At 44.3% G+C, this 27,329-nt stretch overlaps 1 protein-coding gene across 1 annotated transcript; it reads right to left on the minus strand.

The window, feature by feature from the left end:
- Positions 1-1,671: 1,671 nt before the first annotated feature.
- cunh3orf58 (chromosome unknown C3orf58 homolog) lies at positions 1,672-27,185 on the minus strand. Its single transcript, XM_022767257.1, has 4 exons — positions 26,746-27,185; positions 19,634-20,523; positions 7,810-8,113; positions 1,672-4,149 (listed from the first exon to the last, which is right to left on the minus strand). The coding sequence occupies exons 2-4, from the start codon at positions 20,285-20,287 to the stop codon at positions 3,803-3,805; spliced, it is 1,305 nt and encodes a 434-aa protein (XP_022622978.1). The 5' UTR covers positions 20,288-20,523; positions 26,746-27,185; the 3' UTR covers positions 1,672-3,802.
- Between the last annotated feature and the right edge of the window lie 144 nt (positions 27,186-27,329).

The following is a 27,329-nucleotide window of genomic DNA, read 5'->3' on the forward strand; positions in this document are numbered from 1 at the left end:
TGTTGTTGCTCATTTTTCATCCCCTTTTGTTGCTGTAAGCTAACATATGGCAGTTCTCTCACTCTCGGTTTATGACCTGAATAAGATATCAGCGGTTTGCCAGGTTTTGGCATATGACAGGCGAGGCTGAAGTCATGTAGAGATTTAGATAATATGGTTGCGGAACACTTTACAATGCTTTCCACCTCTGCCTTTCAGACTTCCCCCATGCTGATAAGCAGGAATTCGGGGGTGGATTTCAAAATGCTTTGGATTTGCGCAAAGTGCCTGCTGATATGGCAAAGGGAGTCACATGACAGACAGCACAATTACTCCCTACCTGTTTGTAATGCTCCCCATCGTCTCAACCACTGGCAGATGAATTACAACAATATCTACTCTTCCTTTGGGTAGTGGCTGCAAAGCTGAGAAACACAATATGCAAAAAATAAGCTGCTCTTGCCTCCATTGTGGCTTTGACAACTTAGACTGCAATTTATGTAGGGAAACTCTCTCGCAGCAAATTGGATAATGCATTGAGGTTATATTTGCTGTTGTTTAGAGTTTATACATTTCCAGATGCTCTTCCTCCTCGACTGTATTGTCTCATTTTATTTATTTTTTCCATCATATCCACCTCCTTCCTGTTCAATGTACAAAGTCCCCGGTGGCTGTGCCTTGAAATGGCCTCATGTTTATTTAAACTTCGAGGGTGGCTGCAGAGCGCCTGGTGCCTCATTCGTTTTCTGTGGTGTTTTCCTATAGCCAGCCAACCCCGGAGCCATTCATCAGCTGGGCTAAGTGTAGCTACAGCGCAGAGGGCTAAACAGCACTTCACCACAATGAGTGTGACATCAACTCTCCACACAAACCAGCGGGTGTGTCAAAGAGAAGCACAATTACAGAGGAGAAGGAGAAGGGAAGAGGTGGAGAAATGACCATGGAGAGAGACAGAGGGGGAAAAAAAAGGGAGGGAGAGAGAGAGAAAGAGAGGCAGTGAGTGTCAGTCATGTAGCTTCTAATTTTGGTTCTGGCTCAAGCACTACTTTGTTCCACCACAGGCTTTTATGCTACGAGCATGAGCTGGCTCAAGACAGACAGAGACAGAGAGAGAGAGAGAGAGAGAGACAGCGAGAGACAGAAGAGCTATTGAATTAGCAAGGACTATACTCCACACACACCAAAAATACTACGTACGCACACACGCACACAAAAATAATGAGCAGGAAGAGCCGAGTTAAAAAATAAAATCCATACGGCAATGAGTATGTATGTATGTGAGAATGCAATATGGTTTATGTTTTTAGAATTAAAGCTCCTCTGAATGTTTGACTTGAAAAAAAAAAAAATCCACGCAGCCACAGTAAATTCTTATCAAAAATGATCTCCACCAAATATGGAAAGCACTGGACTGGCATCCTAGCTGAGTGGAGCGCACAACAAAGGGAACCCGCGCTAGGATCCAAATCAGAGGAAAGATGAAGATATGAAAGATCAAAATCGAGGAGGAGGAACGAGAAAAAAGGAATGGGAATTGGCAAACACTGATATCCAGCTGTGCCACATTGAATTAAAATTTAAAAAGGTAATATGTAAGTTACACGGTCAATTATGAAAACAAGATTGAGACAGAATCAAGAAGAGTCCACACAGAGCGTAATTGTATATATCTATATATATATATATCTTCATTTATTTTAATATTTAAACCCACTAAAAGTTGTCAATACAACTTTTGAATGAAAGGCACAGGAAAAATCAGACAATGCTGATATAATACTCAAAAGAAAAATTACAGTACAAAAGTGAACAGTTAGTTATGCACGTACAAATCCCTCCAGGTTCCTCCAGACAGGGGAAAAACAGAAATATATCTAACAACAAAGGAGGGGGATGCTCCAAAACCAGAAATACATTAGCCAAACCTCTCTTTATTGCTTTTCCAAACTGACAGGGGTCACATCAGCTCTCTTGGCCTTGCAGGAGACCAAAAGCAACGGCTCTGATGTTTGAGTGACTCATATTTACTAGATTATTGGCCTGTTCATTGACCGTGCTACACAACACTCCACTGGGACTTTAAGAGTCTGAGTCACAACTTCAAGACAGATGACGTACGCAACATATGGGGTGAGAAGGGGGGATTTCTTTTTTTAAACGTTGAGGAAGATTTCTAATAATCTATTCCCCAATGAACCTATATTTGGGATTATGCTTTAATTAGCTGGTCCTCCGAATGTAAAATCAACCCGACCACTAAGCGGTGCATTAGTGTTTAAATATTCAACTGAAATTCCGGGCCTGCAAAACCTAAAGGTACAGGTCAGAAGCCGGTTCTGGAGCAAGGAAAAAAAAAAAAAAAAAAATAGGATCTGTTCATTCCCTTTATTACACCATTTGCTTGATAGAGCTTATGGCACCCAAGACTGGTGGGAGACGTTTAACAACAGGATTCGTTTATCGATTACAGACATTTAGAAAGAGAATCTGGCACTGGAGGCCAGTTTTATGGTGTTTTTCAGTCCTCTTAAGAATCACTTCATTTTCCCGTTTTTTCTTTTTTTTTTTTTTTTAAGTTAAGCCTTTTCAACCTTATTGCAGAGAAATGTGTTTGGGCCGAACTCATCATCATTTATCAATCCTAAGGGATATTAGCAAAGCATTGGGGCTTGTGTGAGAGGAAGTATTGGCAATCTTTGTCTTGGTACTGAGGAGAAAGTCAGTTGCCGGCCTGCTGGCTCATAAGAAGATTGTGTACACATTAAGGTTCCTTTGGACAGCTCTAGTGGGGAACAACTGGAGGGAAAGGTGCTGTCACTGTACTGCTCGGGGTTTTTAATATTACATACAGCCTCTTTGGTATAGGCACATCTGCATCAAGGGGTCACCACTGTCCAATTACCCCTTTCCTTTTCCTATGTACCACTTTTTCACTCTCTCTGGTTCCTATTAAAAGGGAAAAATAAAACACTCCAAAAAACAAAAAACAAAAAACATAAAGATGATTGCCACAATCCTGGAACCTGGAAATCGAGTGATTGATTGAAGTAGCAGGAAATTGGACTTATATAGCCGTCGAGGGTTTTCTTTTTCTTGAAAAGCCAAAACCCAACCCCCTGCCTCTCTCTGCTCTACCCGCAGTAGCTCGGCCATCCCTGCTGCCTGAAATTGGGAGATTCATGCTACCTCCACCTTCCCTGCAGCCATGCTACAGAGGAAAAAAAAAAGCCATGGCACAGCAAAAATGTAAACGCACCAATCTACTTAAATTCAGCCCTGGAAAAATAAAATGAAATAAAAAAACCAACAAGAGATCCTGGGGGCATAATGAAACAGGTGTTAGGGTTTAATGTTATAAAACACAACAGTTCTGATGAATCGAGGAGTGAACGGCAGGATGGATGTGTTCAGGGCTGAGTGATGTTGCTGCTGTTGTTTGCCTGGACGCTCTGGTTTGCGTTAGCCTGGGTCCAGTGAAGGGTGCGTTCACCAGAGCCCCCCCCCCCCAAAGAGATGGCAGGACCACCCTGGTAGAGGAGAAGTTACTTCTATCCCTTCTCTATCCTGGTTCTAACCAGAATCTCTTAGCGCCACACTCCTCTTTCACACAGGAGCAAAGTCAGGTAAAAGCTTGAGCTTTAACAAATCTGCTTTGAAGTTTGATTCTTACACTTCCTGATGCAAGACCTCTAACACCTTCCTGCTCCAGCGCACAAAAGGGAGCGAATGACATCATGTACAAGAACCAGGATCTTAAGAGTCCAGAGATAAAGAGTACAGGATCCAGTCTCTCAGTGCTTAAGGCTAACGCCGACTCCATTCATTACCTGGCCGTAGCAGAGGAGGAAGCGGCAGCTAGCTGTGTGAGGTATTCGCGCAGTTCCTTTGCCGCCTGGAAGCGGCCGTAGCGCTTTTTGGGTTTGGTGCACTCGTCCAACAGAACCTCGAGTTGTCCATCTTTGGCTATGTGGGCGGGAGGGTCGTGGAGGAGGCCTCCAGTGGTGCCCCGCCACGTAGCGTACCGCGATAGCAGGTTCTGGCAAACAGCATAGTAGTTGTGGTCCACAGTGACCCTGGAACAAAGAGAGTCCTTGGAGAAAGACAGGCAGGCCTCCCTGTCGCACTCCTCAAAGCGGCTCTCATACCACACGTCATAGTTTTCTGGCTTGTCTGCAGGGAAACAGAGAGACAGTTGAATTAACACGCGGCTGTAAAAAAAATATACTGATCGTAAAAAATAGTCAATTATGTTGATGGAGTCGTGGATGCATAACATTCATTTCAAATATATAAAAGCATTTACTGGATCATAATCTTGTTTCTTACAGCTTTCATCAGGTGAATATGTACTGAGATCAGGACGTTAGGTCTTGTAAAGTTTGTCTGATGAAAATCATACAGCCACGAGGTCCTGAATTTATTGCAGAGAAAAATGCATTTAAACATTTTTTGTATATGGCTTAGGAGCTCCAACCAGCCTGTAGTTTACATTGTAGATGGCCTCTTTTTTGTGTCATGAGAATTTTTCTCCTGACCATGAAATTTGAAACAGAACTGATCTTAAGTGATAACAGTCAACTGGTCAACCGCATCTGACTAAAGAATAATAGTTTTTCAATGTTGTGCGCAAATTATAACCCAAGACATCAACCTGACCAGACGCTGACAGGACCAAGGTGCCACTTTTGACATCCCACGGGCACTAAAACGAAATTCGTTTTCAAAGCACACAGCCAAACAACTCATCTACCGTTTCATTTGACAGAAATGAACCACTTTCCAGATTTATTGAGCAAATAAAATTCTTTCTCAAGCTCATTTCACGTTGCTTTTTCTCTTAAGGGGATTGTGCGGGGGGGAAAATAACCTGGAATGATGAGAGAGCTATTGGTTTGTGCGTTAAAAAGCAGATCAATAACATAGTTGGGAGGGGGACGGACCCAGAGGATGCAAACACATAATCAGTGTATCAGCGTTGTAATGCACTTCTCCTCTGGCTCATCAGAACAGCTCAATCAAACATCCAGCGCTGCCCTGTTAGCAAGGGGCCCATGTGGCCCCCCGAAGAGGAGGGGCACATCAACCTCAATCAGTGTAGGTGATGAAGATGGATCTGCCTGTGTATGCATGCCATGAGCGTGCACGTGCGCGCACACACACACACACATATTTAAAGAGATACACGCAAAAGCAGCAAGGTGAGGTGAAAGCAATTAATGTTTCAGAGCTGGCCATGCATCACACCTCAGCACTGATTGACAGATGGCATCAGGAGACTGTCCTATTCTTGTTCAATCGCACTGACGCGCGCACACACACACACACAGACACACACGCAAACAGAGTGCCTCAAAAGAACAGGAGGGAGGAGAAGGTTCATGCTCAGGGATGAAGATGAGCACAGCAAAAAAAAAAAAAAAGCACTTTGAGGCTCAACTAAAAGCAAAAAGAAGTCTGAGGTCTATTTGCTTGTACCTCAATCCCCTCTGTTCCATTCTAACAGCAGGACTGAGTGTAACAAAGCTACAACATTTCCAAAGCAAACAAAATCATTTCCAATTCAAATGAGCGGGAGAGCAGTGGACAGGCTAGGCTGTCTAGTCTCTCGTGTCTCCTTCGTATGTGGAATCTTCCATGTTAAGGAGCTCAGGTCGTACTTGTATACATTCACCTCACTCCTCTGCCTTCTCAGGGCTGAGCCGAGGAGGGACATTGGGCCTGAAATGCTTGTTAGCGTGGCCTTACTGGTGACATTCAAAAGTACGAACCGGTTTTCACAATGCACGCCCGTGTGGGAGTGCATTATTGAAAGTGGGAGAAAGAGAGAGAGAGACTGCGTGTGTGTGTGTGTGTGCGCGCGTGTGTCAAGTGCTGTTGCATGTGTGTTTGTGTAAGTCAGTCAGCGATCGTGTCGAGGAGGGAAGAGAATGAGAGTGAGTGAAGTGTGTGTTACATTATACAGCATGTATTTCCAAAAACCACTGGGGGTGAAACCATCCTCAAACGCTATAAACCCAATGATGGGGAATGGCTCCTTTCGCACCACTGGACTGTGCAAACACACCGCGCACGGCACAACTTGAACACGGCATGCATTTTATCTTGCCGCAAACCCGCCGCATCAATATGGATGCCCCTAACGAGAGGGTGGAACGGCGTGTAGCTTTCTGCGCGTTTGATTTGCAAATCAATTGGCCTCAGTTTAGACTGATGAGATTCGCACCACACACACTTGAACTCGCTTTCAAACTTGGGCTCTAATTGTAGGGATCGGATTCTCTGCTTGTTGGAGCCTTGGGAGGTTATAGTGCCCATTTCCTACTGCTGTCCGACACATGGCCGTGACCTCGTAATGCTCATTACCGCCGTCATCCCTCTTCGTCCTGCTGCAACCTGGCTCTTGGCACACACACAGACACACACGGACACACACACACACACACACACACAGATCCAGGCCCACAAACACACAAGAAGCACATAAACATTCTTGAGGCTTAAACCCTGAATGGCGAGGGTAAGCAGCTTGAGTTGTCAAGCTCTAAATGTGTTGGCCAGACAAAGGGAGTCTCAACCTGGATTGTGCTTCGGGACTTGCAAAGGGCTAGTGTGACAGGGTGGAAAATTGCAGCTATTGGTAAAAACCAACAAACAAACATAATCGCACAGGAAATCAAGTATAAACTCAAGGGGAGAAACTACAGGGCATGTTGGCAGACCTTGACATGTTGTACATCTATTTGTGGTTTTCTGGTGTCAGATTTTATAATTTGGCAAAACAGCAGTTTATCTCAGGATTAATTCATCACAACACTTCCCCTCTAACTTAAAAAAAAAAAAAAAAAAAAAAAAAAAAAAGTGTCCACACACAATTTGTTGCGCGCACACACACACACATTCAGACAATAGTTCATATCTGTCAAAGGGCACAATGGTCGAACCTCAACACCTAGCGACACAACAGTTTATCACTTTAATAGGATTTCCGCAGGACGGGACAAATCTCAGAGCCTGACTGGGTGGTCGTCCCTCTCTCTGAAGTAACTCCAGGAAGGGGGGCTGAGGTGGAGGAAACTGCCACACTGAGTGTGTGATGTATGGCTCTCTCTGTCCTTGTTATGAGGTTTATTCTGAGAGGCAAAAAAAACTAGGGCAGAGGAGATGGCTTGTTATCTGAACTATCTTTGCTTTGATGGGGACGAGTGTGTTGAAGGCAGAAGGGCTGCTGGAGGCATGTATTCTTAGAAGAGAGGAGGCTTCAAGCATGTGCAGATTTGCCCACAGCCGTCTGTCCCTCGAGGCCTTTACTCAAACCTTCGTCACTGCCTCATAAGCTACAGTTGGCTGTTACAGTCCTCACATTAAGTGCAGAGCTTTCTAGAGAATCCGAGCTCTGGTCAATGTTTAAATCACACTCTGGCTTTTGGAAAGTCTGTAATACTCAATTAGACTTTGGAAAGGAGGAACAGCCACTGCATGATTAGTCTTATTATGAATAAAATTAATGGTTAATTATCACTTTTTTTCATTTAAGAAAAGCAATAAATCTCAAACAAGTATTAAACCACCAATGACAGCTCTATAATTTGAGTGTGAAGTAGCCTTAAGTGTTAATGTAAATAGTATGCTGTAAAAATGAGCAGCATTTCTCTTATGGCGCCTCCGAGGTGGTAATGTTTAAAGTGTGATAGACGTGCAATCTGCGGGAACAAAGACAAATTGTCATAGCGATTGGGGTAATAACTATCGGGCATTATTCACAGACGTATGAAGATACACCCACACACAGAGTACATGTGTGTTCAGGTAATGATGGACGCTGCCACTCACTCTGCTTGATCAGCCTTTTGTCTGCCACGAGAACGTTCTCGGCGTCAACAACGATAACCTTTCCATCGCGTGGGCCGACTGCAAAGTTATCAAAGCTGACATCGAGCAGGTAGAGGGCAAAATCAAAGTCGTTGTTGGTGAGCTGCTCGGCGATGTCCATCAGCTGGCGCGCCAAGTCGACCCTCTTCTCCCAGGGTGCGTTGTAGAAGCTCCACAGCTCCTCGCCCACGTAGTTGACAGCTACCACACGCCCACATGCTCCCAGGTACTTGGCGAATGGCCACCCTTCGTCTGAAGGAAAGCTCTGGGAAGGAGAGACAAATGAGAACAGAAATTGTTGATTTAGAAACAGAGATAAAAGAAGTCAAGCTGTGTAGAGTAGAGTTGGCTGAAAGAAATACCCCATTGGCTTTGAAAAAACAGAGGCTAAAACATGAATTGTGAGAACCTTCAGGTTGTCAGAAAATATTTGTTTATCTTGCACAGAAATCAGTTTCTCAGTACAGAGAGGCAAAAAAAAAAAAAAAAATTCACAGAGACCAATCACAAAGTTGCCATATGCAGCCTTGGGTAGTTGTTGATACACAATTTTAAGTACAATAGTTGAAAGTCTGCCAAAGGATCACGTGAAACAAAGCCAGCACTGGGTATAACAGATTAAATTTAATAAAAGAAAAGGGCCAGTTTGTGTTAAAGCCCTACAGCTATGAGCTGATGTACGCTGCTAGACTCGCTGCTTCCAGAGAACTGATAGGAGGTGATTTGTGGTAAGCAGCCGTTAGCAGGAAAGCCTGATGTGTTGTGATGCAGCAGCGGGGTGATTTAAACTGCAGCATGATGTTGGCTAACCAAGTTAATGCAGTTTGGGCACGCTGACAAGAAATCGCTGTGTATTACGGGTTAAAACCGACTGATAATAACGAGGTAATACCGCTAGCAGGAAGTGGTATCACTGCTGCTGCACAATACCCTAATCTGTCTCAGATTTACTCCACTTTATTGAGGTCAAATGAAAACAGGCACACATGCGCCATCATCTGCAATCACTCAAGGTCAAGCGGTAACGTCTGCACTGGCAAACACACGCACGCACGCAGACAAACACAAACACACAGACAACTTAAATGAGTTGGGCATAAAGTGCATTTGGAAAACTTGTTGGGCTGCTAAGGGACTGGGTTTTGTAGGTCTCATTATTGCTTCCATCTCTCTCTCCATGAGCTCTGGTGTCTCACACTTTCCCTACATCTCTTTCCCTCCTCCTCATCCATTTCATTGCCACAGGCTATCACAATGTGTGGACAAATTAATGGAAAATAATACAATGAAATCCCCCTTTTTTTTTTGCAGCCCACATGCGTTTTGCTACAAGTGATAAGCTCCCATCTTTTACAATAAACCCTCCTGCCATAGGCTTCTATCTTTTACAATAAACACCCGGGCATATGCTAGCTTAATGATAGCCCACAATTCCTATGTAACAAATCTCTCTTAGGCTGCTGTTTCTGGCAGGCAGCCACCGCACAGACACAGACAGAGAACCAGGAGCACTCGTGTTTCACGGCAGCCTCAGCAGCCCTCCCTCTCTGAAACCCAATTGTATCGGAGATATGGCAGGGAACACACCATGTTGCTGCAGGTAAGGTGTGAACTACTATGACTGTTGCGTCTTACTTTACACATGTGGTAATTCAATACCTCACCAGCTTTCAATTTCTGCCATGGGACAGGAGGGGGTTAAATATGCATGGCTGCCCTAACTCCCTTGAAACTTTAATGGAATACAAATTATTTAAAAACATATATTTTTTAAGTCTGCTGTATCTCAAAGACACCAGCTGGACTCTTGCCACATAGAGACTTTGGCATTGAGGAAGTGCATTTGACAAAGAAACCATGGTTTGGTGGCGATGCAGTAATTTGCAGGTTCATTAATATACCACTGACTAGTGCCGAGACATTTTTATCTCAGACACTCCTCAAACTATGCTGCTCTTAAAGCTGCTTTATTACACCCCTTGACTGGGCTATAATTTGCTAAGTGTACTGAAGGACAAAGCATATGTATCCTACCTGTTCTATAGTACGTGATACAACAAGCTGATTGCAATTCTAAGTGAGGGCTAAGAATGCCAAGGGGTCCTTGACTGGACAAACAACCTTGGAATAATCTTAAGGATGAAAAATTGAAATCTTGATGCAACAGCGGCAAAAACAGAGGCACACTTTCACAGTCTATTCCAGTCTGTTTTAGCGGTGTAAATCTATACCTTGGGCGAATCTCATGTTCCCATCAGTTTTAAGAAAGATCCACCACCAAAAGGGGAGGACAATGATAAGTTGCATGCAGTGCAGTCTTGGTCGAGCCCATTTCCCTGAGGTGACCCAATCAATTGTGAGCCAGACAAAAGTCTGTCCAGAGAGCACTACTGGCTTCCAGCAGCCTGTCTGTCTGTCTGTGCCTGCCGTCCTTAGACTTGGCAATGACTCACCGAACTTCCCTAAAACTCTTGGCTTAATAGCCTTCCTCTGCATTTTCTGATGTTACAAAGTTGACAGGAAGAAGAATCTGAGGAAGTAGGCATGTCTCAAAAAGAAAAAACAAAAAAGAAAAAAAAAAAAAAAAGTGAGGGATTCCAGCAGATACCAAGAAACAAAGGATAATGGTGGACTGACTGCACTGAATACCGGCTGGAAAAGAGACAATCCAGGACTACTGAGATACTGCTAGCTAACAAGCATCGTGACATATGAGATTTTAGGATTAGAGACTTAACAGGCTAAATATCTAAAATGGCTTTCTAATTTCTGAAGTTGGTATTGAAAGATTAGGTTGAAGCTGGATCAGTTGGTGGTACATCCCTATTAGGCCCGCTTCCCTTCGACCCAGATTCAAACCTCAGATCGCTTTATGTTGCTGCAAATCTAAGCGGCTCTTGGTCTTGTTGACAAAACTTAGCCTGTCCAATGTTGCGGCTAAACCTGCGATGTAAAACACTATCCTCCCTCTCTCACCCCTGCAGGGTGGATGGATAGATGTGGGGAAGAGGTGGCGGGGGAGGGTGGCGGGTGGGAGAGCAAGAAAGGAGAAGAGAGAATACGATGGAGACAGCAAACAGAAGACACAAACAGAGTGTCTTTCACTTCTCCGCTCCAGTGGACAGGAGGAATAAACCAGCAAAGACCTGCCTGCTAAACACATCTCTCTCTTTGTTGTCAGGTTGCAGCCTGAATGGGAGCAAAAGTAGAGCGGCGGCAGATGGGGGGGGTGGGGGGGTTGGCTGATGGGAGGGAGGAGAAGGATGAATGCCCTACGGCTACTTTCAGACACTGTCAATGGCTGTTATGAGAACGCCTTCATGTCTGTGCGGCCCTCGTCCGCGGTTCCTAACATAGCTGTCGCTCACTCGCTGCACTGACAGGCTCAGTGCGCCGCGTCAATTACCGGGGTCCTGACAACTCATACCTTGGTGCCATTTTTTATGAGCTTCCTTTATTTAAGTTTTATATACAGAAGTCTAAAGGTGAGAACTACTGAACAGTGTAGGCAGGCACATGGAAGTGGGTATGAGAGCTTTGGATTCATACGCGCCCAATGCAGGGGTTGATAAATACTCCACGTGTCCCACCAATCATTCTCCCTTAGCACCCTTTAAACGGTTACTCTGCAGAAGTCATTAACATCCGCAATGAGGCGTTGAGGAGGGGGAGAAATAAATTGGAAAGCCCAGCCTAATATTACATCCACGGCATTATCTCCGAGCAGACTTGGGAGGTACTGAAGTGTGTATGTGTGGGGACTGCACAGGTAGTGAATTTCTCCAGGTGTCTCCCAGTGATGTTATGCTATTGGAAAATGCTGAGGTTGCAAAACTGCCAATGACACATCCCAGCAACTTTTACGGCTTTAAAGGTCTTATCAGCTCTTGTCCCTGACATTGGATAAAAACCTTTTATCTCCTGCTTAGTAAAACCTTTAACTTATAGACCTGGTGCCAGATGCTCTTATTTTCGGTACATTTTTTATTTAATTTTTTTTCTAAAATTTCTTGTAGCGTTACAGAAATAATGAGCCTGGCTCAGGAGACAATGAAAGCAAGGGTGGAAAACAGACCAAAACAGATTCTTCTCATTAAAGACGACCTCACAGTGACTTCTAGGCCCAAGTCTGACTAATCTAATCCTGAAAGGTTGTGCCGTTGCACTAGAGTAGCATTGACTGGGGGTGTTTGTGCTTTCCACTCCCCTCCCTGTAATACAACAGACACACGGCATCCTCTTGGGGGGAGATTGGAGTGGGCTGAAATGAAACAGGGCCACAGACAAATGGGCAGCCTCTGGAGAAGAGGATGAAACGAATGGAGCGAGAGGCACAGGAACACACACCTGCGTCCTGACATCTGCTGACAAAGGCATGCCCTTCTACTGGACCACTCGGGGGAGGGCGTGGGCGTGTGTGTGTGTGTGTGTGTGTGTGTGTGTGTGTGTGTGAGAGAGTTCGAAAGAGGCTCTTTGTGCATGTGTGCATGTGTGTGTGTGTCTATGTGAAACTGGATCCGAGTGCATGTGAATGAGAACATGCAACGTGACCAGGGCTGATAACGACCTCTATTCAGGGGCCGAGTAAACATGAACAGCTCCCAAGATATTGCTTTGGCTGGCCCGCAAAGGACGCTGTTCCATCAAACACGCATATACATACACAGATGCGCACACACGCACACGCAAATATGGTGGACACACAGCTGTGATTATAAATGCAAGATTTAAAAGGAATTCAGTCGCCTTCATCCTGCAACCACAACTACTTACAGCAAGAAGGAAATTAGTAGTTTGCCACGGAGGTGTTTCATGTGTGCAGCTCGTGAAAGCCCTGAGCAGGGTGTGGTGTAAATTCTCAACATTTTCTGTCCTCGACAAAACCCCACCGCTTCACAGCAAACAAGTTGGGACAGGACTCGTCGAGAGTCCGGGGATCAAACGGTAAAGTTGAGGAAGCGTGGCGGACAGGCACGTTTAGTCAGAACACAACAGCAGCAACAGCAACAAGAAAACCCCTTTCAGCCACGATGTTGCAAAATGAACATTATTCAGCCTGTTTATCAAAGGGGCTTAGCGTTAAGAAGGAGACACATCTGCTCTGCAAGGCTGGGTCTGCCAAGCTGGACTAGAAAAAACATGTCGCTTTACTGTGCAGCTCTCCTGTTGACCTTGTGTATCTGGAGGATGTGCGGCGAGCCCCGTCTGGCATTTTGCTGGCCATTTAAGTTTAAAATCCAGTTGGTTAGTCCGCAGCGAGAGCTCAGGCCCCACAGGGGAGCCGGCGTTAACTCCTCATCTTGGCACACATGGCGCAGCCTCTTTCTTCTCTTTTTCTCCTGTCTCCTGCTGCTGCGGCTGTTTCTCCTGCTACCCCCCACCCCCCCACCCCCACCCCCACCCCACACACTTTGTTCCATCCCCAAACCCTGCAATACAGGGCAGTGATGCTGTCTGTTCCAGACACGGAGGCCAGGAAACGCCAAGTCAGAGCACCAAGCTGAGGAGAATATGTGTGTGTCTGTGAGAAAGAATGAAGAGTAGCGAGACACAGAGACTGTAAAGTGTATGTATCTGAATTTAGAATAGGCCGTGCCTTTTTCTCTACCAGACATGCAGTTCAAAGAGTGCAAAGTCACAGTGTGTAGAGCTGGCAGCGGTCTTGGGAAAAAGGAAAATCGTTGAATGAAGAAGACTGAAACTATAAAAGGGCTGCTGGGTGTGTGTGGGGCGTGCGTGCGTGTGAGAAGTCAGAGCCAATAAGAAAGTAAGAGGTCAAAAAACACCAAGCTCAGATGAAAAAGCAAAACCAAGAAGTCAGGTGGAGAGTCTGAGTAAGACCACGTAGAGTTGGCTTGTGCGGCACAGAAGAGGGAAAGAGCGCGCACATGATTAGGTGAGCTCAGCCAAACAGTGATAGAAATGGGTTAGCCGGGTCTTCGAGTTCTGCAGGCCTCTGCTCTGTAGAGAGAGAATGAGAGCAGGATGAGGAATGAGAGCACAGGACAGTGGAGCTCTGGGTTGCTAGTACACACTCCGCTGCTAGCTGATAGATGAAACCCTTTGCCGACCTGAACCTGAGCCACTGTGCACAGAGCCACCTCATAAATCCCCTCCGCTGGAAGACGAGGAATGTATTAAGTCATAGGCAGCGGTGTTGACTCAGTCTAGGTGGTATTGCTGCCCACATGGCTGGAGAGGAACCCAAGTGAAACTTGGCCTCAGACCTGAGGGCTGTGGGTTTGAGCCCTACATCAAGGGTTGTGTATTTCAGAGCAGGCGCCAATTATCTTGGGGGCAGTCGAATGTTGTAGTGAGTAGGGAGACTGCTGTCACTGACCCTGCACTCTAACATCTCTGCAGAACAGCACAAACACAGAGATTTTCCCCACAAGGGGCAATCAAGTATCTCAAACGAAAGAAAAGACTTCAAACATTAAGAGGTGTCAGCCTATGGCCAGGTCTTTTGACATCTACACTACCAGTGAGGGATTTGATTAAATAAAGTTATTTTACCAATTCCAAGGGCCCAAATGTTTAAGACTGGGAGAATCAACAGTATATCCTTGACCTCTCATATTTTCTGACAAGAACTAGGTGCCTGACGCTTTAATGCACTGTACGGTTTTATTACTGCAGGAAAGCTGATGTGCTAAAAAGCATATTTTGCTCTAACATTAAGCTCTCCAGGGAACCAGCACAGTAAAGAGCCACTCGTTACAGATCCATATTGGCCATCTTAAGGGGCCCATGGAGAGTTGTGAATGGGGTTAGATTCTCTTGCATTGCAGAGCTGCATCTCCAGGAGCTGGGCATAAGGTAGGCTGGGGGTGCAGGCTGTAACAGTAGGAAGCTGTGGGTCGGGGGTGGGGGGAGAAATCTAAAAAAGGAGCTGGTGGGTGGGATTGGAGGGGGGGGGGGGTTAGGCCACAGGCATTTACCTAACCAAACACAGCTGTCATGCGTGTGTGTGTGTGTGTGTGTATCTATATATGTGTGTGTGTGTTTGGAGAGAGGGAGAAAGAGAGAAAGGATTATGGTAACACAAGCAGTCTGGCTCATTCAAATGGGGGGAAAACACCACAAGGCTCTGGCTTGTACAACACACACACACACTCACACACACTCACACAAACCCTCTGCTCCTCTCCTCCTCCTCCTCTTTCTCTTCTCCCTTTTCCACCAGGGCCTCCATCCAGCGAGGGCAGCCAAAAGAGGGGAGTCGGGCCCAGATAACTCCCTGTCTTATCCTAACAGGATTCAGTCTGTACACAAAGGCCTATAAGAATAATGAAAGGGGGTTTGGGAGCACTTGAAGCAGGGTTAAGCGGCGTACACATCCTCCTCTCTTATGTCCTAAGAGCGTCACAATCCCCCAGACCCAAAAACAAAGGTGCTAATCACAGACTAGCAACTTAAATACTATTTACCGGTGGACCTCAGCCACTGAGCCGGCCTTAGAGACAGAAAGCTCTCACTTAAGCCGGGATAGCATGCAGTCTCTGTGATTAAATGAAAAGAAATAAATAAAACTAAAAACAAAACAGCTTTGATCCTCTTTGTAAAAGAGGCATGACCCAGAAAGCCTGACCATAAGATTGCAGAGTTTATTTTCGTTGCACAGACGAAATAAAGGAATACTGTCCATCCTTTGCCAGAGCATGACCATGTGGAAAATAAAAGGATTTTTTTTCTGCAATATCAATTATTGTAGAAATGTTGTGATCGATGCATCCATCTTAGTGTGCAAAGAGTATCATGTCCCACTTTTTTTTTCCTCTAATGTCTGACTACTGTAGACACAATATATTTTTCCTACTGTGCAATCCATCACTACCACAAACTACCTGTGTGGCCTCTGAGACAGTCTCAGAAAGGAGTAAAATAACAATTAACCTTCATAAAGAATGGCAGGGCTGTTTTAATGGATTGCATTCGATTCGAAGGTGTCCCTGTTTGATGTTTTTATGTTACAGATGTAAAAAGGAATATCTGCAATAATTATTGTTTGTCTGGCCTCTTTATTGTTTCATTCAAAACATGTTTTAATGCCAAATCATGATTCATTTTTTGTTTCTAATTATACAGATAGAAGATTATCTGACTCATAGCTGGTGTAGGCAGGTTGCACATCTACTTTTGACCTGGTGCATTTAAATTTATCTTCCTACTAAAAAAAAAAAAATACATCGAGGTTCAGTAGGTCATGGTTGAGGCACCACCTTTGCTTCACTTTGTGCCAGTAAAAATCCCGAATTTATCACCTTTATTTTGGCTTAGCTTCCCAAAGTAAATGAGCATCGTAATAGATTATGCAGAGGCCTCATTAAATCAGCAGCATACCAAAGAGGCCACCCCCCCCCATTAAAAAAAATTCAAACAAGCTGCTTGCGTGTTCGCTGAAAGCGTTGTGAATGCTTACTTTAGCATTTGCTTTAAAACGCTGTTGTCAAAAATCTTAGGAGATAAGGTCATCTTTCTAATCTCTGTCTTCCGTCTCTTCTCTGATTTAGGATCAGTGTCAGATGTGTTCTGGGAAAAACAGACGGTGCTGCGAGAGAGGCTCCTGCCGTCTGTGGAGTATGTCTCTGTGTCAGGTGAGGCCGGGGTGTTGAATGAGGAGGTGGATCTGTGCAAGGTGGGGAGAGATGGTAATAAAAAGAGGGAGAGGGGTGTCTGGGAGAGCAGAGATTTTAGTCTGGAGGAGATGAGAGCACCGCTGACTGAGTTAACCCCACAGGCCTGTCACATCCTATTCTCAGCTTCAGTGAGCAAGACAGGGCTGAGGACCAAAAAGGGTGCGAGTGCAGTCACATGCTCCTGGCTAACTCACCAAGCTTAATGATTTGGAAGGGAGGACTAGGCTAAATCGAACTAATTTAAGGTTGAGCCAGATGTACTCCATCAAACACAACCATCACCTGATGAATCAGTGAGTCATCAAGCCGGAGGAAAGAAGCCAAGGATGGCAAATAAGATTCTAGCCGGGGAAACGAGGAGAATGAATTACTCACTTTTCATGCAAACCAAGTTATTGTCAAATAAGAGGTAAAATTAAACAGCATCATGTCATTTCTCCAGCTGGCAAAGAGATAACTCCCCTGACACAAGTTGATTGATCGCAGTAACAGAAACCTGTCCAGGCCGACTTATCTGTGCAACCTTAAGACAAACAGCATTGGTTAAAAGGAAACAAGAGAGAAAACAGATGAAGTCTCGTTGCACAAGGATTTTCTTGTTTGGCTGTCGTCGTTTTGTCTTCCAAAAATATTTATTCCCCAAAGCCAAATTGTCTTCCACGTGACAAGAGGAGTGGGGGTGTTTTGTGTGTGCGTGTGTGTGTGTGTGTGTGTGTGGATGCCTGCGTGCTTGTGTACCGCAGAGCACACAGAAAACGCATTGTTGGCCAGACCCGAAACAACACAGCAGATTGTTTCCCACTGACAAAGAAGGTCTGGTTTCTCATAGTGAAAACAGGGCCGATTTACTGCCTGTGGCTTCAAAAGACTGGAAACAGAAGCCATTCTAAGAGAGAGTGCAGCTTACTGAGCAGACAGCAGAAATGTTATTCACATTATACAACTGTACAAAACCAGAGGAGAGAGACAGAAAAAAAACCCACATAAACACAGCACTGGCGACTAATGAGAGTAGGAAATCATTTACACTTAAATGCAGCAAATTTTAATTATACACTGAGTGATACTGGCCTCTCCAACTTACTGAAGAGGTGTTTAACTATAGCAGGGAAAATGAAGCATTGCTCGAGGCCTGACAAGAAGGTTAGATGATTAATAGTTGAAATAAGGATCAGGTTTCATTAAATAAGTGAACATAAAATCCAGCCCACATTCCTCTATCTTTAGTTAAAAACAGTCCCCCCTGCAGTAGCACTAACCTCTGGCAAAAAAGGAGACCAAGGTGTTGTAGTACAGCATGTCTCCTGTCCATTCTCTATAGACGCCATTAATTCTTTATGGTCTACTTGCTGCCCAACCTTGTGCATAGGGTCTCTCAGCCTCTCAGCAAATTTTCCTCCTCATCTTTTGAGTTCAGTGATGCTGACGAACAGTCAAGGCCCTCCAGATCTGTGATTCTCCGAGATCGTCTGGCACATTTCGTTGTGTATTATCCATCCCCACAAACTAAGTTCACCATCTGTTACCCCTGGCCTTGTGCGCACACAGACCCCGCGGTTCTTTCCTATGCCCACAGGTCACAAGTTCAGCATGAGATCAACGATTCATGAGTCCCCGTAAACATGGAAAGGATACACGGAGCAGGGAGCGAAGAGTGCTGTGGACAATGTGTGTGCATGATGCGTTGGTGTGTGATGTGTGCAAGATAAGAATGGAGGGCGATTCACAGAGCCTCTCAACTGGAGCATAATGGCATTAAAAACACTGATGGAATTATCTGGCCAGAGCTTGTGGAGCGTACACACAAAAAAAAAGGAAAGAAAGAAAAAGAGGGAAGGATGGCATGAACAGAAGAAAGCTGTAATGAGAATGAAAAGAGGAGAGAGGGAGGTAGGGGGAGGGCAAGCGGCCGCGAAAGTCTAATCAGATTTTATAGATCAACCGACCTAAAAGGCTGATTTCGCCTTTTGTCCTCCGAAATGCCTGGGGGTGCCCAGCCCTATATGTAAGTGAGGGAGGGAGGGAGGGAGGGGTGTTGTTGGAGGTCAGAGTAAGTTATTGAATGTCTACACGGGGCATGACCACTGTTGTTCTGTCCCCTCACGAGACCCAGTCAATGCCAGACTATAATTGAAATTGATTGGCTCCTTGTAAATCAGTGCAGGGAAAAGGAAGTGGATAGTGCTTATATGATATACAGTGTGGTTGTTTTGACGTACAGGTTGACAGAATAGAGATGGGTTGTTGTAGTAGTGTTCAATCAGTCACGGCCTCATCAAAACTAAACACTAAATCCTCAAAAGGCATTGTATTTTTTACAACTATATCTTCTGATTTTCGCCAGTTCATTCACGATGTAAATTTCAGCCTATTTTTTTTTTTATTTTTTTTTTTTTATTGTAATGCTGAAATTAAGACAGTGATACAGGTCACAAACTTTAAAAAGCTATTCTTTTGGAAGATTAGTGGAGGATCAAGAATATTGGTGCTGACCCCACTTAGTAGCCCTGTAGAGAGTAGAGTCCCTGCACTTACTGACTCCCACAAATGACAAGAATCCAGCGGACATAGACGTATATTAAAATTAAAAACAACTTGGGCCATTTACAGATGCATCTTTGAATAATTCAAAACTGCCCTACATATAGTGTTAAATATGCAGTATTGCCGCCAGCCAAAATCTCTCATCTTTTGGGAGGCCACAGCTCTTAAACCCCTCTCTATTCTAAGCACAGGAATATTCGTGCTCCAGATAGCGGGTGTGTAGTCTCGATGTAGCCCAGAGTTTAGGGAGGGTGTAATGGCTCATCTCAGATCTATAGAAGAGGGAGGAAAAGGAGGATTCCAACCCTGTAATTTACTGGGGGCTTTGTGGGCCAGCACCCTGGCTTACTTTGTAAAGATGCTCTCCTCCTCTTTGTAGCAAAGTCCAGGAGCTGTGCCTTATCAACTACTCTGAAAACACCTGGTGCCACAGATCAGCTGACAGACACCTCTTTATCAAGATGCAATATTTTCTTCAAAGGCTGTAATAGTCACTCAGCATCCCTCAACAGAAAATGAAAAACATAACCTTAAAAGCCCACACATACACATTTTGTGCCGAAAACACACAACACTGACAAAAGTTCAAACAGACAAAGTACCTGTAGTACAAGTGGTTCGGGGTTGAATGCCAAGGTCATCAGCAGCTGCATTCTCTCTGTGTCCTTGAGGTTCTTGAGCAGGAAGCTGCCTGAGTCTTTGGTCTCAGCATACCTGCGGACAACACGGTCCAGCAGCCTCTGAGAGGGGCAGTGCACCAGGTCTGACCAGCCCTCCACCACCTCAGGGGTGAGCAGACGCACGTCACCGTTGATCCGGGCAAATTCAGTCTTGTACATCGCCTGGATGAGGTCACAGCGCGGCCTGCCCGTGGCCCTCTTGCAGATTTTCTGGTCTATCTCGGCCAGCTCCTGGTTGGAGCCGAGCCGTTTGAGCACCACACGGCGGGTACCCTCCCTGGGCTCACCGTACTGGGCAAAGTAAACGTTCTTGACATTGAATACGTCTAGGAATCGCAGGCGGCCCCAGGTCTCAAAGGAAACCTGGCCGTTCATGAACTTGCGACACCAGCTGGTGCCAAAGCAGGCGGGACATTTGTTGAGGTTGATGAAGCGTCTGTCAGTGAGTTCATTCTTCTGGAAGGAGGCAAACAGGTTGTGGGTGTTCATCAACAAGATGACAAACAATCCCACCACCAACAGGAGCTTCAGACAGCGGTACAGGCGGCCAAGTTTGAGAGGCAGGAAGCGCAGCATGATGGGGACGGGGCAGGGGTGGGGGGGGGGTCTTGAGGGATAGGGAGGAGGAGAGGTATTGAGATGATCGTCAGGGAGTTAACCTCAATGCCTCTCTGTCATGGTTAACCAGGGTATCTTCTAAAGTGGCAGGCAGGGGCGAGGTTGGCACAGCTGCCCCGTGCCAGTCTCTGGCAGAGGCCAGTGAGTCATGTTCTCCCTTCTTGGTGTTTGTGTGCAACCTCGAGCCAGCAGGCCTGAAATCAAGCAAAGAAAGAGAGAGAGGGACTCATTACATCAGGGCAAAAAAAAAAAAAAACAAAAAAAAAAACTACATTTTATAAAACAGCAAAATTGGCCTTTTGGTTATGGATAACAAGTGAGAAGGGTTTATTTAATTTTTCTTCTGCTGGGCCTGCAACTTGAAAACCTAAGTCATAACATGCAATACCGCCTATAAAACAAAGAAGCACTTTCTCTGGCATATGAAATTGTCTCACAAATTTGAATTGCTTGGGTCATTTGAGAGATTTCATTACTTTTTGAGCAGAAATGAGATGGCCCACAGCCAATGCAATAAACCTGCCTGTGCCTGTTTGAGCTCCTTCTCTTTGGGAAATAATTTCTTGTATACTCCCCCAACATAAGAAAGATAAATAAAAGTATGGGAAAAGGGAAAATAAAGTGTCAGTGATCAAATTAAGAGGAAATGTACAACATCCTCTCCTAGTATAAATAAAATGTGCTGCACTCAGAGGATGATTCCTCAGAGGACCTCCCTCTGCAGCTACAGAAGTATCCATCACTTTTGTTCCCATGCACAGCAAAATTACACACCGTCTGCATACCTCAACAGTTACACCGAGCTCAGAAGTCTTGACTTTTTTTTTTTTGCTTCAAATGGAAGAATCTTACTTTGCATTGTGAAGAGAGTCACGCTGTGTGTAGTTTAACCTTTGATCAGAGTTGCCCTGCTTCGTTTTAATCACGCTTTGAAGTTGTTTCTTTGAAAAATGGTTGGTGTCGCTAAAATAACGTTTGTGGTCGAGGGAGGAAAAGAGTCTGTGAATACCTCCAGCAGGCATAGTGACGTCAGCAGAGAAGGGAACAGTAAGAACTGAGCAGGGAAGAAAGAGACAACAATTTGGGCTCACGGTGCTTTAACAATGCTCCCAGAAAACCTCACAAGCCCCCCCATAGTCTGGCCTTGATGAAGCCATGTTAGACCCCCCAATCAGCTTTTTAGCAATGAATCTTATAAGTCTTGTAAGTCGCTTTAAGAAAGACAATGACTCAAGCCATGCAAATTAGCCATCCTCAATTAGAGCTCATTAGGACATGCCTATTAGGACAGCTGACTTGAGAGGGCATGGCTAACGAGCAGGCACACTAGTGTGATTAGTGTGCGTGTCGATGGGTTCCTTGCATTTTGCTTTCAGATCGAAGTGGCGGAGATCTGGAAGGACACGGGGGCTGGAGGCAGCCAAGAAAGCAGCGGCTGTGAGAGATGTGCGGCTGTGGAGTGTCAGATAAGAAGCTGAATACGCTAGTTCTTACCTCAAACCTCTGTCTGAAAATACCTCAAGCAGATCAGGCTAACATCAGTAATGTAAAAATAGACCATATCCAAATAGGGGAAATACAGAAAGCTGCACTACATTTTTTTTTTTTTTTTAATGAAAAGAAAAATATGATTCATGGATTTTTCTATTCTTGCCACAAGTCTGTAACTCAAGTAACATGACTCAACTCAACAGTGAGCATATGATTTTCCTCTTACCATAATACGACAGCGAGAGTGAATGAGAGTTCCTTTTACATCTTTTAAATATAGGTGATCTTTAAACCATTTAAAACTCTGTATTAAACCAAATAGCTACAGTAAATCTTAATAGTAATATGTCACCAATTTCCAAGACATGGGACGACATTTATTTATATATTTCAGTGTTATAATGAAACACAATGATAGTAATTTTAGCCTGTACAAATGAATCATTTAGAGGACATGTTTTGAATATATTACTTCGTGCCCACGTTGACCTGAGATATCTCAGAAGCAAGAAAGTACAAAAAGATAATTTGTCATGCATTTAGTCGAGCAAGGCAAATAAAGAAACTGTAGGTCTACATCGAGCTGACTTTGACAGAATGCCTGCAATGTGATAAATGAACCCAAGCCTCATTCAGAATGAGCTAAAAAGAAGGCCAACACAGTAATTTAACAGTGTGGAGAAAAAAAAAAAAAAAACTAATTTGAATTCCACAAGATATTTATATTAAATTGGAAAAGGAAGATATAATGGAAGATGGGAAATAAGGAAATCAAGTTTGTGTGAAGGACCCCCCCCCGCCCAAAAAAACAGCAACCTCAGTGGGAGTCAAAACGATGTGTGCCTCGTGCCTCCTGCTACAGGGAGCAAGAGGAAGCCGACTGAATATCCTGTTGCTATACGACTTTGATTCAAGTCCAATTTAGCATCTGACACAGGCAGTCAAGGCGCAGATGTGGCTGTAAGATCATGGGAGCAGATAAGAGATTTACTTGGGGTCAACAAAGGCCTCAGAGAGGACGACACATAACCTCATCCAAGTGCCAGAAAAAGATGTTCACCTCTTCATCCCTGAGAGTAAGCTACAGAGAGCAACAGAAAGCTGGAGCAAGCCCCCGGACCAAGACACAGACAACGCGGGGAATAATGAGATGCACGAGCTGGCGGCCATCACAAGGAGGATAGATAGATTTCTCCCCTCCTCTAGAGAAAGCGTTAGGCCTCAATTACCTATGGAGCGTTACTTGGATTATGTCAATGACCGTACTAATTGCTTAAGTGAAAGGATAAGCTACACCTGGCATTTTCTTCTTGTTAACTAGAGACAATCCAGATGTTAAAATGCTTCAAATGTAAACAGTGAAATGCACGAATCTTCCGACGATGGCTTATTTTCAATTCTGTACTTTTGTTTAGCAAGGAGCAGGAGAGTATAAGAATTGAAATGCTACTCGATTTGTTTTTATAGCCTGCCTCTGCTGCTACACATTACTGGAAGGACGGTGTGGTAATTTAGGACGGGGATATTTTTCCCTGGTAATTACCCCACTAGACTGCTTCTTGTGAATTGTACACCTGCAAAACCGTTTATATATCTGTGTCACTCTCTACTGCTGTATGCCACCCCATGGCTGAGTTATTTAACAGGACGTGCAGAGAGGAAGGCAGAGTGTATAGCGCTCTATGGCAAGGTTGCCTACTCAGGTTTTTGACAAGGGTAAAGTTCACTTTAAGCTCTGAATTAAAGCCAGATGCTTTGTATTCTAACACAGATGTTACCCACTGGAATAGAAGGGCAGTGAAATTTAAAGCAGTGTTTTCTTTTGGACAAACCTCACTGTGCCCACAGAAAACTTGTGTTTTAAATTAGCCCCCCCCCACCTTCTCCTTTATTCCTCCCCACGGTGCCTCTGCTCCCTCCGCACTCTGTGAGAAGGAGGGATGCACAATACCAAGAGGAGAACCCTATTTAGAATAAGCACCAAATTACCTCTCATCATACACAGCCGCTGCCAAAAGTGGGGTAAAAAAGTTTTTCAGCACACTCAGTCTACAAAGTACGGCGGTGAGCGTTTCGAAAGAGAGGCAAAGAAAAGAGGGCAAATCAAAGGATGCCTGACTCCTCATGCATGGGAGATGAGTCTTGCATTCAAAATGTTCCAAGTTTGGCAGATGTTAAGAGCCGCAAAATGGCTCATTACTGGGACAGAAAAGGCGCAAGATGAAGCAATAGGCCCCATGTTGGCTTAAAACAGAATGACAAAGGTCGAGGCAGATGACGATAACATCGTAATATCCTAATATTTCAACTTTTATTAAACTTAGATTTTGACAGAATAACCTAGATAAAAAAAAGATGGGGTTGAAAAAGAAATTTCCTTCTTGAATAATCTTTTCCACAGCTCATTGTGTAAAACCGGTTTCAGATAATGGCATTCGAGGGCAAGGCAACACTCAGGCTAACGCATTTCCTTCACTGCACCTGAGGCTAAACTTCATCATGATATAATGAAGTCGAGCCACACATGAACATGCCTGATTAATTCCACTGGAAATGCAAAAGAGAGTGCAAAGAAGAAGTGGTGAAAAGGGACTGGAATATAGTGTAGGAGTACGTACAATAGACAGAGAGCAAAAAGAGATATAACTGATGTATAGCTAATGGACAGAAAGGTGAGAGAAACTCTGAGCTATTGCTCTTGTGATGGAAATGAATGGAAAGAGATAACTTGAATACAGAGTAGCACTTCTCCATCTCTGAATGGACACACACACAAACCTACACATGAATGCGTCTACCCCCGGAGACCGCCGGCATTACCACGAAGCCCTACTCAAAGCTCGGAAAAAGCCTCCTCTCACCCACCCCCTCTTCCAGTGCAATGTGCGGCTGTAGCTGGAGAGAGGAACTACTGTTGCCAAGGTTATCGACTGAGGGAGTCAATAATGTTTGATCACAAAAAACATTCAGCCACAGCCGGATTGCCTCAGTACAGCAAAGATGTGGCAGTGATGGAGAGATACGAATGACAGTAACATTCGCACGCCTAATGGAACATTGAGTCCTCAGAATATACACCAATTAGCAGCATCCCCACATCAACATTAGTCCATTCATCTCTGGGCCAAACCAAAAGCTGGAGGTTTTAATGAGAGTATCAGTGGTATCTGTTTTGCACCAAACTGCCGCAGCTGTTTGGGAGGACACACTCTAACTGGGAAGACTTGCTCTGGATTCCTCAACTGCGTACATGTTTGTTTTGTTTAATTTTAAACAGGTGCACATTTTCATGAGCCAGAATCACTGCGCAAGAGTTTGGAAAAGTTATCATGAATTTAAATCTCATGTTAATGCCATTACAAAACAAATATGTCATCCAAGTGAGGTTACACTTGAACTGATTAAAACAAGCTGCCAAAACAAGCTTCAGTTTAAACAAATAGGGAATATGTTAGGTGCTGGTGGTGGCGAGGGGGGGAGAGAATAAAATCAATTACCTCAGAGACATTTTTTATTTTGTTTAAGGTCGATCCTAATGTGGCTCCATCTGTTGTAGAACTTGCTTTATCCGTTTGATTTGGTGAGTTTGGGGGTCAAAATCAAAAATACACTGCTCCCGTGGGAGCTTTTAGGCTACAGTTACAAAACATTCCCCTGCTGAGTGCTGAGAAACATTCAAATCAAGCACCAGCAGTACGTCTTAAGTGCATCTGACTTATTTTCATAGTTCCCTCGTCGACTAACCTTGCAGAAAGGCTCCACAATTAGTCTCCTGTTATGGAAAAATTAATTCTAAGCAGCCCATTGTATTCATTAGACTATAAAGAGAAATTCCTTAGGACTTATTATAAGCTTTATCTGGACTAAACAGTAGGACTGTTGTGGTAATCTATTTTTCCCTTGAAGAAATCAAGGGCAGGAGTTTGCAAAGAGCGTACAGTAATTACTATTCCACGGAAATCTCATGGTCAAGTCAATTCTGCTATTATTTTGAATTATGCTTTCAATTTCAGTGCCTGAGCCTTTTTGTCTGATGGGCAAGTGGCTCAACCTCCTGTTCACTCATGCCAACAAGGAAGGCAAATACATAGCAAATCAATCCAAATCAAGTTGGCCAAGTGGAAACCTGTTGAGGTACAGTGTTTTTGAGTAGGCAAAAACTACAGTGCCAAATAATTGGGAAGCAATTCACAAAATTCACAAAAAAGGAATACTTACAATGAGCAAATCTAATATGTGAATGGCCTCTCAAGCAAATAAATACCGTCCTAACACCAGTATTGTTGCTTTAATTTTATATGTTCAGCATACAAATAGCCAAAGGAATTTAGAGGGCTATGGGACAGCACATTTTCGTCTATCATATTATCCACATCAGCCTGGCTGTACAGTACATTGTTCATGATGACAATCCTTTGCATTTTAGTGCATTATTTAATTTCATTGCCGAGATTAATTTATGGTTAAGTACGTGTCATTATCATGACTAATGTTTTCCTAGTGCAATAAAGAACGACCGAAAAGATAATAAGAATAATTGCAGGGCAGGCAACATACCAAACGGTCATTTCGAGATGCCGTGGTAGTTCTGCTGTAACAAAAATGACACCAGCAGCAGCTCTAATGGTAGTAATAATAAACTTCCTGTTACCGTTCAGGGTATGTGGGCATCTGATAAGAATGTGTTTATAAAAACAACACTGTCGTGCTGCCGCTCAGTGTCAAACATCCTTTTAAGTTAGCACATACTGAAAACCCGATAAAGAGTTTTTGCTTTTGCTTTTCTTTAAATGGTTATGGTTGAGGTTGCAAAAATGAACATATAAGCGATTCCTGAAATTCACGATGTGCCAGGTCACGTTATTTAAATGCTAGATTCGTTTGCAACACGGTCTGCAAAGAGAAGAAACAACTGTGAAACAAACCTGTCTGACTTTTTCTTCTCCGGGTCTGTAGTAGTAAAATGCTTAGCGCTCAGTTGATATCATTCTTCAAAGTTGCGGCTACTTGCGAGGCGGGCGACGGATACTTCCAATCGCCGCCGCCAATGTCTAAAAACAACAGCTTCTTCAAAGGTCGACGAAGATCTTTATCAAGCAAACTCACACGGTCTTCCAATTTCTAGCTCCTAGGTATCTAGCCAGCTAGCCTGCTAGCTGCTGGAATAAACAGTTGGGATGTCGAGTCTTAACTCTTCATATACCGGATCTTTCCGAGTGGACGACGCAGTCCTCTTCACAAAGGACAACACCGTCTGTGTTGTGCAGTAACGTCCATTTCAGTCCGCTTATCATGAGTCCCTTTGTGGTCACGGAATTGCCTCATTTCCCCTTCTCTCAGGCAGCGGTTCACTCCTCTCCAACACCACAATGGGTTCTGTTTCGACTCTTTTCAACACCAGCCTCTTTACCCTTTACGACGTCCGCTGTCTGTTTACGGCCGTGGTTGCTAAGCGAATATTCTAATATTGTCTTGTTAGAACACCGCCCCCAATGCAAAGTTTGCTAAA

This window comes from Seriola dumerili, unplaced genomic scaffold, assembly GCF_002260705.1.
Source record: "Seriola dumerili isolate Sdu_G_001 unplaced genomic scaffold, Sdu_1.0 BDQW01001124.1, whole genome shotgun sequence".
Taxonomy (NCBI): domain Eukaryota; kingdom Metazoa; phylum Chordata; class Actinopteri; order Carangiformes; family Carangidae; genus Seriola; species Seriola dumerili.

Coding starts and splice junctions, on each gene's coding strand:
- cunh3orf58 (XM_022767257.1), bottom strand. CDS start 20,287: ATGCTGCGCTTCCTGCCTCTCAAACTTGGCCGCCTGTACCGCTGTCTG. Junction 8,114..19,633: donor CCGAACCACTTGTACTACAG/GTACTTTGTCTG, acceptor TCTCCTTCCCAG/AGCTTTCCTTCAGACGAAGG. Junction 4,150..7,809: donor CAAAAGGCTGATCAAGCAGA/GTGAGTGGCAGC, acceptor GTTTCCCTGCAG/ACAAGCCAGAAAACTATGAC.